The following is a 17393-nucleotide window of genomic DNA, read 5'->3' as shown; positions in this document are numbered from 1 at the left end:
ACTCTCACCCTCTGTTCTTGACTTAAAGACTCTGCCTTCGTGTAGTTTATGAAACGCAGCACGTTGTGTGGTTGTAAATGTTGTGTGGTTGTGCACGTTGTGTGGTTGTGCATGTTGTGTGGTTGTGCATGTTGTGTGGTTGTGCATGTTGTGTGGTTGTGCATGTTGTGTGGTTGTGCATGTTGTGTGGTTGTGCATGTTGTGTATGTTGTGTGGTTGTGCATGTTGTGTGGCTGTGCATGTTGTGTGGTTGTGCATGTTGTGTGGTTGTGCATGTTGTGTGGTTGTGCATGTTGTGTGGTTGTGCATGTTGTGTGGTTGTGCGGTTGTGTGTTCATTAGACGTAACACCCATGGATATTTTTCCTCCCATACCACAGTGAAGAAGTTTGAGGACATGCCTTGATGCCAGATCGGGGGGGGGGCGGGGGCGGGGGGAGGGGTTTGGGCGGGAAGGTTTTCGAAAATCACCAACCCAATAAAGTCCCTTATATACGTCCTGTGTTGTGTTAATATATCAGAAAATGATGGAGGTTCAAAACGTATATTTGTCCATTTAATTCCCATGGGAAATCTGTTCTCGGGTACAGAAAAAATGGTTGAATGAAATTATACCAAATTTGGCAAAAAGTTAGACCTTTACTCAGAATGCGTGTTTTTTGTGAATTGATGTGTTGCACAGCCAGGTCGGAGAAATGCCAGAGACACTAAGGCACTGCCTGGGCAGCAGATGGGGCCGCTCAGACCAATCCTGGCGATGCTCTCATGCTATGAGAGCAGCGACTTGATTGGTGGGGAGCCTGTGCTGGTGTCCCTGGGACTGCTGGGACATCATCAGTAGTGAAGGGGAGCGCTGATGCGTTGTCGGCAGGACAGGTACTTAAAAAAAAGTACATCTCCCTTACCCCTCACTGGAGTTTTGTGGCGGCCGCCACTGCTGCTACATTAGTTTTTATTTTATTTCAACACCTATCTATGTCACTTCATCTTTTAGTTATCCCAGTAAATTTACAGTTTTTATTTTTTTAGCATAAACAATGAACTTATTGCCATACTCAAATATACTGCTATAATCTCACTTTATCCTTTGCTTTTTCCAGTGCATTTCTGGGGTTTGTGATCACATTTAGCCTACTGCGTGCTTTGCACGACAACGGGGCATGAGCAGCAGGGGTTGGACGCGGGGTCCCGCCTCCGTCCTGGCCCTGACCCAACCAGGCTGTGGACCTCCGGCCCACTGCTGTGCATCAAGGGCCACATTCAGTGCAGGAGACCCGGGAGTGAGCAGAGAGGGCTTCAGTGTGAGTCTCAAGGAGTGAGAGCTGCCGCTCCATCAGAGCACGTCGGCATCGCGGAACCCTGGCGGCGACACCCTTCAGCCCATAGGGCTTGTCCTGCGATGTCCATAAGAGAACAAGGACGTGCTTTGAGCAGCCGCGTGGGCTTCTATTGACACCAGTGGTGTAATAAAGGCCCCCGCAGTGTGGGGGCCCCTGAGCTTCAGGGGGCCCCCACAGGACAGTACACTGGCCTGAGCGCTCCTGAGTGAGTCCAGAGGTGGGGTCCATGTACTTTGCAGGGGGACCCCTCAAGTTTCGTTACACCACTGATTGACACCTACCTGTCGGAGGTCATAAATGGACAGGGCGATGGAGATGAGCGACATCAGGATGATGGCGATGGAGTACTCGTTGTACTCCTCCGCGAACCACAGGCAGACGCTGAAGAGCTGGAAGATGTAGAAGGGGTTCAGCACCTGTGGAAAGACACAAGGAGGGGGTGAGGGAAAGGTGCATGGACCCTTGGGGCGGCGGTAAACTGCGGCCTGGTCTCAATACAGGCACAAGAGGGACCGCCCAACAGCAAAACCCAGGAATCTGCAACCACAGCAGACTACACAAGGACAAACATCAACTAGAGCAGCCTCCACCCAAGCAGATCAAAACAGACATCTTAAACACCCCTCCTCACCCTCAACGGTGATCCACCCCACCTCACCCTCTATGGAGATCCACCCCACCTCCCCTTTCATGGTGATCCACCCCTCCTAACACGCCATGAAGATCTCACCCTCCATGGAGATCCAAACTTTCTCACCCTCCATGGTGATCCACCCCTCTATCCTCCACGGTGATCCACCCCTCTATCCTCCACGGTGTCCACCCCTTTATCCTCCACGGTGATCCACCCCTCCTTATCCTCCATGGTGATCCACCCCTCTATCCTCCACGGTGATCCACCCCTCTATCCTCCACGGTGATCCACCCCTCTATCCTCCACGGTGATCCACCCCTCCTTATCCTCCACGGTGATCCACCCCTCTATCCTCCACGGTGATCCACCCCTCTATCCTCCACGGTGTCCACCCCTTTATCCTCCACGGTGATCCACCCCTCTATCCTCCACGGTGATCCACCCCTCTATCCTCCACGGTGATCCACCCCTCTATCCTCCACGGTGATCCACCCCTCTATCCTCCACGGTGATCCACCCCTCCTTATCCTCCACGGTGATCCACCCCTCTATCCTCCACGGTGATCCACCCCTCTACCCTCCACGGTGATCCACCCCTCTATCCTCCACGGTGATCCACCCCTCTATCCTCCACGGTGATCCACCCCTCCTTATCCTCCACGGTGATCCACCCCTCTATCCTCCACGGTGATCCACCCCTCTATCCTCCACGGTGATCCACCCCTCCTTATCCTCCACGGTGATCCACCCCTCCTTATCCTCCACGGTGATCCACCCCTCCTTATCCTCCATGGTGATCCACCCCTCTATCCTCCACGGCGATCCACCCCTCCTCACTCCTGGGTCTGACTGGCTTCTACAAAGCAGCTCTACTCCTGAGGCGGAGATAAGGTGGTGGTCTTTGGACCTCATTATTATCAGGTCACTGCCCACAAAGAAACTTCTCACCTGTTGGGGTTTCACCAGAGGACCCCGGAAAGAGTTGCACCCGGGGTCCCGCCTAGAGTGAGACCCGGGGCCCTGTCTAGAGTGCGACGCAGGGTCCCGCCTAGAGTGGGACCCGGGGCCCTGTCTAGAGTGCGACGCAGGGTCCCGCCTAGAGTGCGACGCAGGGTCCCGCCTAGAGTGGGACACGGGGCCCCGTCTAGAGTGCGACGCAGGGTCCCGCCTGGAGTGGGATCCAGGGTCCCGCCTAGAGTGGGACCCGGGGCCCCATCTAGAGTGCGACGCAGGGTCCCGCCTGGAGTGGGATCCAGGGTCCCGCCTAGAGTGGGATCCAGGGTCCTGCCTAGAGTGCGACGCAGGGTCCCGCCTAGAGTGGGATCCAGAATCCTCTCTAGAGTGCGACGCAGGGTCCCGCCTAGAGTGCGACGCAGGGTCCCGCCTAGAGTGGGACCCAGGGCCCTGTCTAGAGTGCGACGCAGGGTCCCGCCTAGAGTGGGATCCAGGGTCCCGCCAAGAGTGGGACCCGGGGCCCCGTCTAGAGTGCGACGCAGGGTCCCGCCTGGAGTGGGATCCAGGGTCCCGCCTAGAGTGGGACCCGGGGCCCCGTCTAGAGTGCGCCGCAGGGTCCCGCCTAGAGTGGGACCCGGGCCCCGTCTAGAGTGCGACGCAGGGTCCCGCCTGGAGTGGGATCCAGGGTCCCGCCTAGAGTGGGACCCGGGGCCCTGTCTAGAGTGCGACGCAGGGTCCCGCCTAGAGTGCGACGCAGGGTCCCGCCTAGAGTGGGACCCGGGGCCCTGTCTAGAGTGCGACGCCGGGTCCCGCCTAGAGTGCGACGCAGGGTCCCGCCTAGAGTGGGACCCGGGGCCCTGCCTAGAGTGGGATCCAGGGTCCCGCCAAGAGTGGGACCCGGGGCCCTGTCTAGAGTGCGACGCAGGGTCCCGCCTAGAGTGGGACCCGGGGCCCCGTCTAGAGTGCTCCGCAGGGTCCCGCCTAGAGTGGGACCCGGGGCCCCGTCTAGAGTGCGACGCAGGGTCCCGCCTAGAGTGGGATCCAGGGTCCCGCCAAGAGTGGGACCCGGGGCCCTGTCTAGAGTGCGACGCAGGGTCCCGCCTAAAGTGGGACCCGGGGCCCCGTCTAGAGTGCGACGCAGGGTCCCGCCTGGAGTGGGATCCAGGGTCCCGCCTAGAGTGGGACCCGGGGCCCCGTCTAGAGTGCGACGCAGGGTCCCGCCTGGAGTGGGATCCAGGGTCCCGCCTAGAGTGGGACCCGGGGCCCTGTCTAGAGTGCGACGCAGGGTCCCGTCTAGAGTGCGACGCAGGGTCCCGCCTAGAGTGCGACGCAGGGTCCCGCCTAGAGTGGGACCCGGGGCCCTGTCTAGAGTGCGACGCAGGGTCCCGCCTAGAGTGGGACCCGGGGCCCCGTCTAGAGTGCGACGCAGGGTCCCACCTGGAGTGGGATCCAGGGTCCCGCCTAGAGTGGGACCCGGGGCCCTGTCTAGAGTGCGACGCAGGGTCCCGTCTAGAGTGCGACGCAGGGTCCCGCCTAGAGTGCGACGCAGGGTCCCGCCTAGAGTGGGACCCGGGGCCCTGTCTAGAGTGCGACGCAGGGTCCCGCCTAGAGTGGGACCCGGGGCCCTGTCTAGAGTGCGACGCAGGTTCCCACCTAGAGTGGGATCCAGGGTCCCGCCTAGAGTGGGACCCGGGGCCCTGTCTAGAGTGCGACGCAGGGTCCCGCCTAGAGTGGGATCCAGGGTCCCGCCTAGAGTAGGACCCGGGGCCCTGTCTAGAGTGTGACGCAGGGTCCCGCCTAGAGTGGGACCCGGGGCCCCGTCTAGAGTGCGCCGCAGGGTCCCGCCTAGAGTGGGACCCGGGGCCCCGTCTAGAGTGCGCCGCAGGGTCCCGCCTAGAGTGGGACCCGGGGCCCCGTCTAGAGTGCGCCGCAGGGTCCCGCCTAGAGTGGGACCCGGGGCCCTGTCTAGAGTGCGACGCAGGGTCCCGCCTAGAGTGCGACGCAGGGTCCCGCCTAGAGTGGGACCCGGGGCCCTGTCTAGAGTGCGACGCAGGGTCCCGCCTAGAGTGGGACCCGGGGCCCTGTCTAGAGTGCGACGCAGGGTCCCGCCTAGAGTGGGATCCAGGGTCCCGCCAAGAGTGGGACCCGGGGCCCTGTCTAGAGTGCGACGCAGGGCCCCGTCTAGAGTGCGACGCAGGGTCCCGCCTGGAGTGGGATCCAGGGTCCCGCCTAGAGTGGGACCCGGGGCCCCGTCTAGAGTGCGACGCAGGGTCCCGCCTGGAGTGGGATCCAGGGTCCCGCCTAGAGTGGGACCCGGGGCCCTGTCTAGAGTGCGACGCAGGGTCCCGTCTAGAGTGCGACGCAGGGTCCCGCCTAGAGTGCGACGCAGGGTCCCGCCTAGAGTGGGACCCGGGGCCCCGTCTAGAGTGCGCCGCAGGGTCCCGCCTAGAGTGGGACCCGGGCCCCGTCTAGAGTGCGACGCAGGGTCCCGCCTGGAGTGGGATCCAGGGTCCCGCCTAGAGTGGGACCCGGGGCCCTGTCTAGAGTGCGACGCAGGGTCCCGCCTAGAGTGCGACGCAGGGTCCCGCCTAGAGTGGGACCCGGGGCCCTGTCTAGAGTGCGACGCCGGGTCCCGCCTAGAGTGCGACGCAGGGTCCCGCCTAGAGTGGGACCCGGGGCCCTGCCTAGAGTGGGATCCAGGGTCCCGCCAAGAGTGGGACCCGGGGCCCTGTCTAGAGTGCGACGCAGGGTCCCGCCTAGAGTGGGACCCGGGGCCCCGTCTAGAGTGCTCCGCAGGGTCCCGCCTAGAGTGGGACCCGGGGCCCCGTCTAGAGTGCGACGCAGGGTCCCGCCTAGAGTGGGATCCAGGGTCCCGCCAAGAGTGGGACCCGGGGCCCTGTCTAGAGTGCGACGCAGGGTCCCGCCTAAAGTGGGACCCGGGGCCCCGTCTAGAGTGCGACGCAGGGTCCCGCCTGGAGTGGGATCCAGGGTCCCGCCTAGAGTGGGACCCGGGGCCCCGTCTAGAGTGCGACGCAGGGTCCCGCCTGGAGTGGGATCCAGGGTCCCGCCTAGAGTGGGACCCGGGGCCCTGTCTAGAGTGCGACGCAGGGTCCCGTCTAGAGTGCGACGCAGGGTCCCGCCTAGAGTGCGACGCAGGGTCCCGCCTAGAGTGGGACCCGGGGCCCTGTCTAGAGTGCGACGCAGGGTCCCGCCTAGAGTGGGACCCGGGGCCCCGTCTAGAGTGCGACGCAGGGTCCCACCTGGAGTGGGATCCAGGGTCCCGCCTAGAGTGGGACCCGGGGCCCTGTCTAGAGTGCGACGCAGGGTCCCGTCTAGAGTGCGACGCAGGGTCCCGCCTAGAGTGCGACGCAGGGTCCCGCCTAGAGTGGGACCCGGGGCCCTGTCTAGAGTGCGACGCAGGGTCCCGCCTAGAGTGGGACCCGGGGCCCTGTCTAGAGTGCGACGCAGGGTCCCACCTAGAGTGGGATCCAGGGTCCCGCCTAGAGTGGGACCCGGGGCCCTGTCTAGAGTGCGACGCAAGGTCCCGCCTAGAGTGGGATCCAGGGTCCCGCCTAGAGTAGGACCCGGGGCCCTGTCTAGAGTGTGACGCAGGGTCCCGCCTAGAGTGGGACCCGGGGCCCCGTCTAGAGTGCGCCGCAGGGTCCCGCCTAGAGTGGGACCCGGGGCCCCGTCTAGAGTGCGCCGCAGGGTCCCGCCTAGAGTGGGACCCGGGGCCCTGTCTAGAGTGCGACGCAGGGTCCCGCCTAGAGTGCGACGCAGGGTCCCGCCTAGAGTGGGACCCGGGGCCCTGTCTAGAGTGCGACGCAGGGTCCCGCCTAGAGTGGGACCCGGGGCCCTGTCTAGAGTGCGACGCAGGGTCCCGCCTAGAGTGGGATCCAGGGTCCCGCCAAGAGTGGGACCCGGGGCCCTGTCTAGAGTGCGACGCAGGGCCCCGTCTAGAGTGCGACGCAGGGTCCCGCCTGGAGTGGGATCCAGGGTCCCGCCTAGAGTGGGACCCGGGGCCCCGTCTAGAGTGCGACGCAGGGTCCCGCCTGGAGTGGGATCCAGGGTCCCGCCTAGAGTGGGACCCGGGGCCCTGTCTAGAGTGCGACGCAGGGTCCCGTCTAGAGTGCGACGCAGGGTCCCGCCTAGAGTGCGACGCAGGGTCCCGCCTAGAGTGCGATGCAGGGTCCCGCCTAGAGTGGGACCCGGGGCCCTGTCTAGAGTGCGACGCAGGGTCCCGCCTAGAGTGGGACCCGGGGCCCTGTCTAGAGTGCGACACAGGGTCCCGCCTAGAGTGGGATCCAGGGTCCCGCCTAGAGTGGGACCCGGGGCCCTGTCTAGAGTGCGACGCAGGGTCCCGCCTAGAGTGGGACCCGCGGCCCTGTCTAGAGTGTGACGCAGGGTCCCGCCTAGAGTGGGATCCAGGGTCCCGCCTAGAGTAGGACCCGGGGCCCTGTCTAGAGTGTGACGCAGGGTCCCGCCTAGAGTGGGACCCGGGGCCCTGTCTAGAGTGTGACGCAGGGTCCCGCCTAGAGTGGGATCCAGGGTCCCGCCTAGAGTAGGACCCGGGGCCCTGTCTAGAGTGCGACGCAGGGTCCCGCCTAGAGTGCGACGCAGGGTCCCGCCTAGAGTGGGACCCGCGGCCCTGTCTAGAGTGTGACGCAGGGTCCCGCCTAGAGTGGGATCCAGGGTCCCGCCTAGAGTGGGATCCAGGGTCCTGTCTAGAGTGGGATCCAGGGTCCCGCCTAGAGTGGGACCCGGGGCCCTGTCTAGAGTGCGACGCAGGGCCCCGTCTAGAGTGCGACGCAGGGTCCCGCCTAGAGTGGGATCCAGGGTCCTGCCTAGAGTGGGACCCGCGGCCCTGTCTAGAGTGTGACGCAGGGTCCCGCCTAGAGTGGGATCCAGGGTCCCGCCTAGAGTGGGACCCGGGGCCCTGTCTAGAGTGGGATCCAGGGTCCCGCCTAGAGTGGGACCCGCGGCCCTGTCTAGAGTGTGACGCAGGGTCCCGCCTAGAGTGGGATCCAGGGTCCCGCCTAGAGTGGGATCCAGGGTCCTGTCTAGAGTGGGATCCAGGGTCCTGTCTAGAGTGCGACGCAGGGTCCTGTCTAGAGTGCGACGCAGGGTCCCGCCTAGAGTGGGACCCGGGGTCCCGTCTAGAGTGCGACGCAGGGTCCCGCCTAGAGTGGGACCCGGGGTCCCATCTAGAGTGCGACGCAGGGTCCCGCCTAGAGTGGGACCCGGGGTCCCGTCTAGAGTAGGACCCGGGGCCCTGTCTAGAGTGCGATGCAGGGTCCCGCCTAGAGTGGGACCCGGGGCCCTGTCTAGAGTGGGATCCAGGGTCCCGCCTAGAGTGGGACCCGGGGCCCCGTCTAGAGTGCGACGCAGGGTCCCGCCTAGAGTGGGACCCAGGGTCCCGCCTAGAGTGTGACGCAGGGTCCCGCCTAGAGTGGGACCCGGGGCCCTGTCTAGAGTGGGACCCGGGCCCTGTCTAGAGTGCGACGCAGGGTCCCACCTAGAGTGGGATCCAGTGTCCCGCCTAGAGTGGGACCCGGGGCCCTGTCTAGAGTGCGACGCAGGGTCCCGCCTAGAGTGGGACCCGCGGCCCTGTCTAGAGTGTGACGCAGGGTCCCGCCTAGAGTGGGATCCAGGGTCCCGCCTAGAGTAGGACCCGGGGCCCTGTCTAGAGTGTGACGCAGGGTCCCGCCTAGAGTGGGACCCGGGGCCCCGTCTAGAGTGCGCCGCAGGGTCCCGCCTAGAGTGGGACCCGGGGCCCCGTCTAGAGTGCGCCGCAGGGTCCCGCCTAGAGTGGGACCCGGGGCCCCGTCTAGAGTGCGCCGCAGGGTCCCGCCTAGAGTGGGACCCGGGGCCCTGTCTAGAGTGCGACGCAGGGTCCCGCCTAGAGTGCGACGCAGGGTCCCGCCTAGAGTGGGACCCGGGGCCCTGTCTAGAGTGCGACGCAGGGTCCCGCCTAGAGTGGGACCCGGGGCCCTGTCTAGAGTGCGACGCAGGGTCCCGCCTAGAGTGGGATCCAGGGTCCCGCCAAGAGTGGGACCCGGGGCCCTGTCTAGAGTGCGACGCAGGGCCCCGTCTAGAGTGCGACGCAGGGTCCCGCCTGGAGTGGGATCCAGGGTCCCGCCTAGAGTGGGACCCGGGGCCCTGTCTAGAGTGCGACGCAGGGTCCCGTCTAGAGTGCGACGCAGGGTCCCGCCTAGAGTGCGATGCAGGGTCCCGCCTAGAGTGCGATGCAGGGTCCCGCCTAGAGTGGGACCCGGGGCCCTGTCTAGAGTGCGACGCAGGGTCCCGCCTAGAGTGGGACCCGGGGCCCTGTCTAGAGTGCGACGCAGGGTCCCGCCTAGAGTGGGATCCAGGGTCCCGCCTAGAGTGGGACCCGGGGCCCTGTCTAGAGTGCGACGCAGGGTCCCGCCTAGAGTGGGACCCGCGGCCCTGTCTAGAGTGTGACGCAGGGTCCCGCCTAGAGTGGGATCCAGGGTCCCGCCTAGAGTAGGACCCGGGGCCCTGTCTAGAGTGTGACGCAGGGTCCCGCCTAGAGTGGGACCCGGGGCCCTGTCTAGAGTGTGACGCAGGGTCCCGCCTAGAGTGGGATCCAGGGTCCCGCCTAGAGTAGGACCCGGGGCCCTGTCTAGAGTGCGACGCAGGGTCCCGCCTAGAGTGCGACGCAGGGTCCCGCCTAGAGTGGGACCCGCGGCCCTGTCTAGAGTGTGACGCAGGGTCCCGCCTAGAGTGGGACCCGCGGCCCTGTCTAGAGTGCGACGCAGGGTCCCGCCTAGAGTGGGATCCAGGGTCCCGCCTAGAGTGGGATCCAGGGTCCTGTCTAGAGTGGGATCCAGGGTCCTGTCTAGAGTGCGACGCAGGGTCCTGTCTAGAGTGCAACGCAGGGTCCCGCCTAGAGTGGGACCCGGGGTCCCGTCTAGAGTGCGACGCAGGGTCCCGCCTAGAGTGGGACCCGGGGTCCCGTCTAGAGTGCGACGCAGGGTCCCGCCTAGAGTGGGACCCGGGGTCCCGCCTAGAGTGGGACCCGGGGCCCTGTCTAGAGTGGGATCCAGGGTCCCGCCTAGAGTGGGACCCGGGGCCCTGTCTAGAGTGGGATCCAGGGTCCCGCCTAGAGTGGGACCCGGGGCCCCGTCTAGAGTGCGACGCAGGGTCCCGCCTAGAGTGGGACCCAGGGTCCCGCCTAGAGTGTGACGCAGGGTCCCGCCTAGAGTGGGACCCGGGGCCCTGCCTAGAGTGGGATCCAGGGTCCCGCCTAGAGTGGGACCCGGGGCCCTGTCTAGAGTGGGATCCAGGGCCCTGTCTAGAGTGCGACGCAGGGTCCCGTCTAGAGTGGGATCCAGGGTCCCGCCTAGAGCGGGACCCGGGGCCCTGTCTAGAGTGCGACGCAGGATCCTGTCTAGAGTGGGACCCGGGGCCCTGTCTAGAGTGCGACGCAGGGTCCCGCCTAGAGTGGGATCCAGGGTCCCGCCTAGAGTGCGACGCAGGGTCCCGCCTAGAGTGGGATCCAGGGTCCCGCCTAGAGTGCGACGCAGGGTCCCGCCTAGAGTGCGACGCAGGGTCCCGCGTAGAGTGGGACCCGGGGCCCTGTCTAGAGTGCGACGCAGGGTCCCGCCTAGAGTGGGATCCAGGGTCCTACCTAGAGTGCGACGCAGGGTCCCGCCTAGAGTGGGACCCGGGGCCCCGTCTAGAGTGCGACGCAGGGTCCCGCCTAGAGTGGGACCCGGGGTCCCGTCTAGAGTGCGACGCAGGGTCCCGCCTAGAGTGGGACCCGGGGCCCCGTCTAGAGTGCGACGCAGGGTCCCGTCTAGAGTAGGACCCGGGGCCCTGTCTAGAGTGCGATGCAGGGTCCCGCCTAGAGTGGGACCCGGGGCCCTGTCTAGAGTGGGATCCAGGGTCCCGCCTAGAGTGGGACCCGGGGCCCCGTCTAGAGTGCGACGCAGGGTCCCGCCTAGAGTGGGACCCAGGGTCCCGCCTAGAGTGTGACGCAGGGTCCCGCCTAGAGTGGGACCCAGGGTCCTGCCTAGAGTGGGATCCAGGGTCCCGCCTAGAGTGGGACCCGGGGCCCTGTCTAGAGTGGGATCCAGGGTCCCGTCTAGAGTGCGACGCAGGGTCCCGCCTAGAGTGGGATCCAGGGTCCTGTCTAGAGTGGGACCCGGGGCCCTGTCTAGAGTGCGACGCAGGGTCCCGCCTAGAGTGGTATCCAGGGTCCCGCCTAGAGTGCGACGCAGGGTCCCGCGTAGAGTGGGACCCGGGGCCCTGTCTAGAGTGCGACGCAGGGTCCCGCCTAGAGTGGAATCCAGGGTCCTGCCTAGAGTGCGACGCAGGGTCCCGCCTAGAGTGGGACCCGGGGCCCCGTCTAGAGTGGGACCCGGGGCCCTGTCTAGAGTGGGATCCAGGGTCCCGTCTAGAGTGGGATCCAGGGTCCCGTCTAGAGTGGGATCCAGGGTCCCGCCTAGAGTGGGATCCAGGGTCCTGTCTAGAGTGGGACCCGGGGCCCTGTCTAGAGTGCGACGCAGGGTCCCGCCTAGAGTGGGATCCAGGGTCCCGCCTAGAGTGCGACGCAGGGTCCCGCCTAGAGTGCGACGCAGGGTCCCGCGTAGAGTGGGACCCGGGGCCCTGTCTAGAGTGCGACGCAGGGTCCCGCCTAGAGTGGAATCCAGGGTCCTGCCTAGAGTGCGACGCAGGGTCCCGCCTAGAGTGGGACCCGGGGCCCCGTCTAGAGTGCGAAGCAGGGTCCCGCCTAGAGTGGGACCCGGGGCCCCGTCTAGAGTGCGACGCAGGGTCCCGCCTAGAGTGGGACCCGGGGTCCCGTCTAGAGTAGGACCCGGGGCCCCGTCTAGAGTGCGACGCATGGTCCCGCCTGGAGTGGGATCCAGGGTCCCGTATAGAGTAGGACCCGGGGCCCTGTCTAGAGTAGGACCCGGGGCCCTGTCTAGAGTGGGACCCGGGGCCCTGTCTAGAGTGCGACGCAGGGTCCCGCCTAGAGTGGGACCCGCGGCCCCGTCTAGAGTGCGACGCAGGGTCCCGCCTAGAGTGGGACCCAGGGTCCTGCCTAGAGTGGGATCCAGGGCCCTGTCTAGAGTGCGACGCAGGGTCCTGCCTAGAGTGGGACCCAGGGTCCCGCCTAGAGTGGGACCCAGGGTCCCGCCTAGAGTGGGACCCGGGGCCCCGCCTAGAGTGGGACCCGGGGCCCCGTCTAGAGTGCGACGCAGGGTCCCGCCTAGAGTGGGATCCAGGGTCCCGTCTAGAGTGGGATCCAGGGTCCCGCCTAGAGTGGGATCCAGGGTCCTGTCTAGAGTGGGACCCGGGGCCCTGTCTAGAGTGCGACGCAGGGTCCCGCCTAGAGTGGGACCCGGGGCCCTGTCTAGAGTGGGATCCAGGGTCCCGTCCACAGTGCGACGCAGGGTCCCGTCTAGAGTGGGATCCAGGGTCCCGCCTAGAGTGGGACCCGGGGCCCTGTCTAGAGTGGGATCCAGGGTCCTGTCTAGAGTGGGATCCAGGGTCCCGTCTAGAGTGCGACGCAGGGTCCCGCCTAGAGTGGGATCCAGGGTCCTGTCTAGAGTGGGACCCGGGGCCCTGTCTAGAGTGCGACGCAGGGTCCCGCCTAGAGTGGGACCCGGGGCCCTGTCTAGAGTGCGACGCAGGGTCCCGCCTAGAGTGGGACCCGGGGCCCTGTCTAGAGTGCGACGCAGGGTCCCGCCTAGAGTGCGACGCAGGGTCCCGCCTAGAGTGGGACCCGGGGCCCTGTCTAGAGTGCGACGCAGGGTCCCGCCTAGAGTGGGATCCAGGGTCCTGTCTAGAGTGGGACCCGGGCCCTGTCTAGAGTGGGATCCAGGGTCCCACCTAGAGTTGGACCCGGGGCCCTGTCTAGAGTGCGACGCAGGGTCCCGCCTAGAGTGCGACGCAGGGTCCCGCCTAGAGTGGGATCCAGGGTCCCGCCTAAAATGGGATATGGGGCCCTGCCCAGATTTGGTCCCAGGGTCCTCTATAGAGTGGGGCCCGGGGCAGCCAGCCAGGCCCCTCCCCACCGCCCCCTCCCCCTGACAGTCCACCAGCAGGGGGTGTGTTTATCGAGAGCTGGGGTTCACCTCTTTGAACAGAAGCTTCCAGATGGGCACAATTTCAACTTCGATGGCATTTGCTCCAGCGACGAGTCTCCTGCAGAGGAAGATGGATTTGTTTAATTCATTATAAACTTAAAAGTAAAATAATGCAAAATAACAAGAGCGTGCTCTCACGCTCACCTTCCCTTACGTAGGAGAATAAGACCCGAAACACACGGTTTAATGGCGTGGGATTGGGGTGTAAAAATCAGTCACCGGCTCTTAGCATCCACTTGTATCCAACCACTATCCCAAAACAGCCAATCAGAAGGGAGCATGTCATTCCCATGACAGAGGTCAACTCTCTGGGGCGGAGTCCTGCCACAAGCCTCCCATCAGCCCCTGGGCTTGACCAAACGAAGCCGGCATCTCAACACTGCTGGCCAAATGACGTCAGCACATCTTGTAGTTACCGCCCCAATAGAAACAGCCCCCAAATGACGTCAGCCCATCTTGTACTTACCGCCCCTACAGAAACTGAGGTCACAATATTAACCTATCAAAGGAACGTAGAAGCCCATGAGAATGGTGACCCTGGGTGTAACTCAAGGTCAAACCACATTCAGATAGAGGAGCCCTAGGAAGCCACCAGTTAAAGCGTGCATTAATGACCTGATAATGCATGGTGCACTGGAAGAGGTGGTGAGGTCACTCGCGCCACAATCCGCGGCGGTGGTAGACCCATGGGTGGGGTTTACAACCTAATGTTGGGCATATTGGAAAGCAGGTGTCATGAATGAAGTTCAATCCATACCCTACTCCAGTAGAGAGAGGCGGGAGGCCATACTCCGTGTCCTCCGCTGCACTGTAACTGCCAACACAGAGTAATCCACTACTACTGCTCTCCTCTCTTGGCACTTATGATTGGCCGGTCACGCCTCTATAGCGCAAACTCAACCCGGAGGTATCTGAGCGCTTGACGTGAGAACCAGTTGCATAACAGACAGACACATTCATGTTTTGTCACGGGGAGATTATGGGATTTGCCCAGAATCATAGGATGTGTGAGCCTCCACCAGACTCCAACTCTGTTCCCAAGATTCAAAGTCTACCTCTCCAGCTGTTAAGCCACATCTCGAAGGCTCAAGCCCCTACAGTTCATCCTCAGGACCCCGAGCTCTTTATTTCCACCGTTCCTGCACAGTCTCTCATCCATTCCACCTAGGGTTGCTACATATGTTTCAATATAAATAAAATCAAATAAATATATTTACACTCTATACTACTATACTCTCCTTGGTTTGCTTGCTCAGAGATTCACAGGACTCTTCATCCTAGGCATGCTGTGATGTCATTATTGGTTGTGAAGTACGCAAGAACTTCAGCATTGGATCCTGACGCCCGTAGAGATTTTGTAGCAAGAAAACGATGCTCACCAAGTGTCAAATAAAACAGACAAACATGTAAACCGGCTAGGGATCTGGGACCTGCTCTTTCTAATCACGACGCTTCTCGATGGGCCACGCAACACTTCTATAATTTGAAGTTCTCTTCTCCACAGTGCTTCCCATTTTAGGTCGAGCCTAGGCAGCGCGCATGCGCCGTCTGGAAGACCTGCTGTACTGAATAAATCACTTCGCTCCCGCTTACCATTGCTTCAGTCGAGTATCATTCTGTGCTGCCTCCTAAGTGGTTCACACAGCAATACCTCACTTCCGTCATTTTAAGTTCTCTTCTCCACAGTGCTTCCCATTTTAGGTCGAGCCGAGGCAGCGCGCATGCGCCGTCTGGAAGACCTGCTGTGCTGAATAAAGGACTTCGCTCCCGCTTACCATTGCTTCAGTCGAGTATCCTTCTGTGCTGCCTCCTAAGTGGTTCACGCAGCGATACCTCACTTCCATCATTTGAAGTTCTCTTCTCCACAGTGCTTCCCATTTTAGGTCGAGCCTAGGCAGCGCGCATGCGCCGTCTGGAAGGCCTGCCGTACTGAATAAATCACTTCGCTCCCGCTTACCATTGCTTCAGTCGAGTATCATTCTGTGCTGCCTCCTAAGTGGTTCACGCAGCGATACCTCACTTCCGTCATTTTAAGTTCTCTTCTCCACAGTGCTTCCCATTTTAGGTCGAGCCGAGGCAGCGCGCATGCGCCGTCTGGAAGACCTGCTGTGCTGAATAAAGGACTTCGCTCCCGCTTACCATTGCTTCAGTCGAGTATCCTTCTGTGCTGCCTCCTAAGTGGTTCACGCAGCGATACCTCACTTCCATCATTTGAAGTTCTCTTCTCCACAGTGCTTCCCATTTTAGGTCGAATCTAGGCAGCGCGCATGCGCCGTCTGGAAGACCTGCCGTACTGAATAAATCACTTCGCTCCCGCTTACCATTGCTTCAGTCGAGTATCATTCTGTGCTGCCTCCTAAGTGGTTCACACAGCGATACCTCACTTCCGTCATTTTAAGTTCTCTTCTCCACAGTGCTTCCCATTTTAGGTCGAGCCGAGGCAGCGCGCATGCGCCATCTGGAAGACCTGCTGTGCTGAATAAAGGACTTCGCTCCCGCTTACCATTGCTTCAGTCGAGTATCCTTCTGTGCTGCCTCCTAAGTGGTTCACGCAGCGATACCTCACTTCCATCATTTGAAGTTCTCTTCTCCACAGTGCTTCCCATTTTAGGTCGAATCTAGGCAGCGCGCATGCGCCGTCTGGAAGACCTGCCGTACTGAATAAATCACTTCGCTCCCGCTTACCATTGCTTCAGTCGAGTATCATTCTGTGCTGCCTCCTAAGTGGTTCACACAGCGATACCTCACTTCCGTCATTTTAAGTTCTCTTCTCCACAGTGCTTCCCATTTTAGGTCGAGCCGAGGCAGCGCGCATGCGCCATCTGGAAGACCTGCTGTGCTGAATAAAGGACTTCGCTCCCGCTTACCATTGCTTCAGTCCAGTATCCACCTTCTTTGGTGCCTCTAATTGGTTCACGCAGTGATACCTCACTTCCATTTTTCACAGCGGAGCAGTGCCCAACTACAATATCCTTCCGCTTGGATGCTTCATCGGCTGTTGAGGAGAACACTTTTTGTAATTGTTGCAGCGCTGCACTCTATTCAAGGCCGCTGCGCTTCAGTGTATGCCAGACGATCATTAATTGTGTGTGTTGTATTGGAAAAATGCTTTATTTTCATTCACATTACGCACACACAGGACCCTGTGCCGCCGCAGGCTGCCCCTTGTGTGCGCGCTGCTCCGTACAACCTTTACTGCTTCTTCCAACAGTTTACTACTTGTATTACTTAGTAAATAAAATATTATATACTTTACTAATTTGAAGCCAACCCTGAAATAAACACACTTTGTTCAGCCCTCTTCCTTTACGCTACTGTTGGTGTTTTGACTTGGTAGATGCTTACCGCAAGAAGGAGGTTATTGTTTCCGCTCACATTTGAGTTTTTACTGCGGATGTATACACTTTTTTCCACGTTAATATTTAGCTGAATTTGCATTGTTTTGTGTTTATTTGTTCAGTATATTTGTCCCAGAAATAAACTAAGTAGGTATATTCTTTTAAGAAGTTTCCTGGTAGGTTAAGTTGTTTGCCCAGAATCATAGGATATTAAGTTGATGCCAAGACTCGAACCAGTTCCTCCAGTTCCATAGTCAGCTGCTCAGGCCTTTCCGCAACATCCTCTTTAGATGTTACTGAATGATTACAACAGCTATTTGCTAACAGTAGCAGTAACAATCAAAACATTTGTTGTATCAGATAGCAGCATATGTCGAAAACTTATCTACCTGCCGCACTATTTATATGCTTCAAATTTGTAGTTTCTCATCACCATCGCGATTACCACAAACTCCTGGCTATACATTGAAGTGCAAAATTATAACAACAGATATGTTCATATAATGGCTGGAGATAATCCCAAAGCACTTGTTTAAAAAAAAGCATAATTTATTAAATATATATATATATATATATATTCACTCAAAAAACTATAAGTTTTAGTGGTGTTATAGTTAGCTGGACATTTTACTCATACAAAACCAATGAAATTGCTCCTATATAGTTAGTTGTACTAACTATATTTTGCGCACCCGCAATCCACTGCTGATGATGTCACATATTAGATCATTCATGACATGGTCAGTGACATCACTGATGACATCTCAAATGACATCACTGATGACATCACTGATGACATCATCCAGTGAATGTGGTTTGCTTCGTTATTTAAATATGCATTATATATATAGCAATTTGCATTGAAGAATAAGTGGATATATATAAATAAATATTTGGATGGAGGATTTAGTAGCAGTGTAGTTGACTGTTTAGTTGACCAATTTATAATGTCTCACTAAATATAGTGGATAGTGACTAAACTGTGTGAATCACTTTGTCAGTTGTTGTGTAAA

The 17393-nt window shown here is 60.7% G+C and overlaps 1 protein-coding gene across 1 annotated transcript in view; it reads right to left on the bottom strand.

Moving 5' to 3' along the window:
- Window positions 1-17393, bottom strand: part of LOC144791841 (putative cation-transporting ATPase 13A4) — a 350880-nt gene that overhangs the window by 192694 nt on the left and 140793 nt on the right. Inside the window, exons 6-7 of the mRNA XM_078666620.1 lie at window positions 13031-13100; window positions 1621-1755 (exon numbers count right to left, since the gene is read on the bottom strand). Of these exons, the coding sequence (XP_078522746.1) occupies window positions 1621-1755; window positions 13031-13100 (205 nt within the window). The remainder of the gene's footprint in view (window positions 1-1620; window positions 1756-13030; window positions 13101-17393) is intronic.

The sequence above is a fragment of the Lissotriton helveticus genome, chromosome 11 (assembly GCF_964261635.1).
Source record: "Lissotriton helveticus chromosome 11, aLisHel1.1, whole genome shotgun sequence".
Lineage (NCBI taxonomy): Eukaryota > Metazoa > Chordata > Amphibia > Caudata > Salamandridae > Lissotriton > Lissotriton helveticus.
The sequence above is the reverse complement of the archived record's forward strand: the minus strand, read 5'-3'. Positions and strand labels throughout refer to the sequence as shown.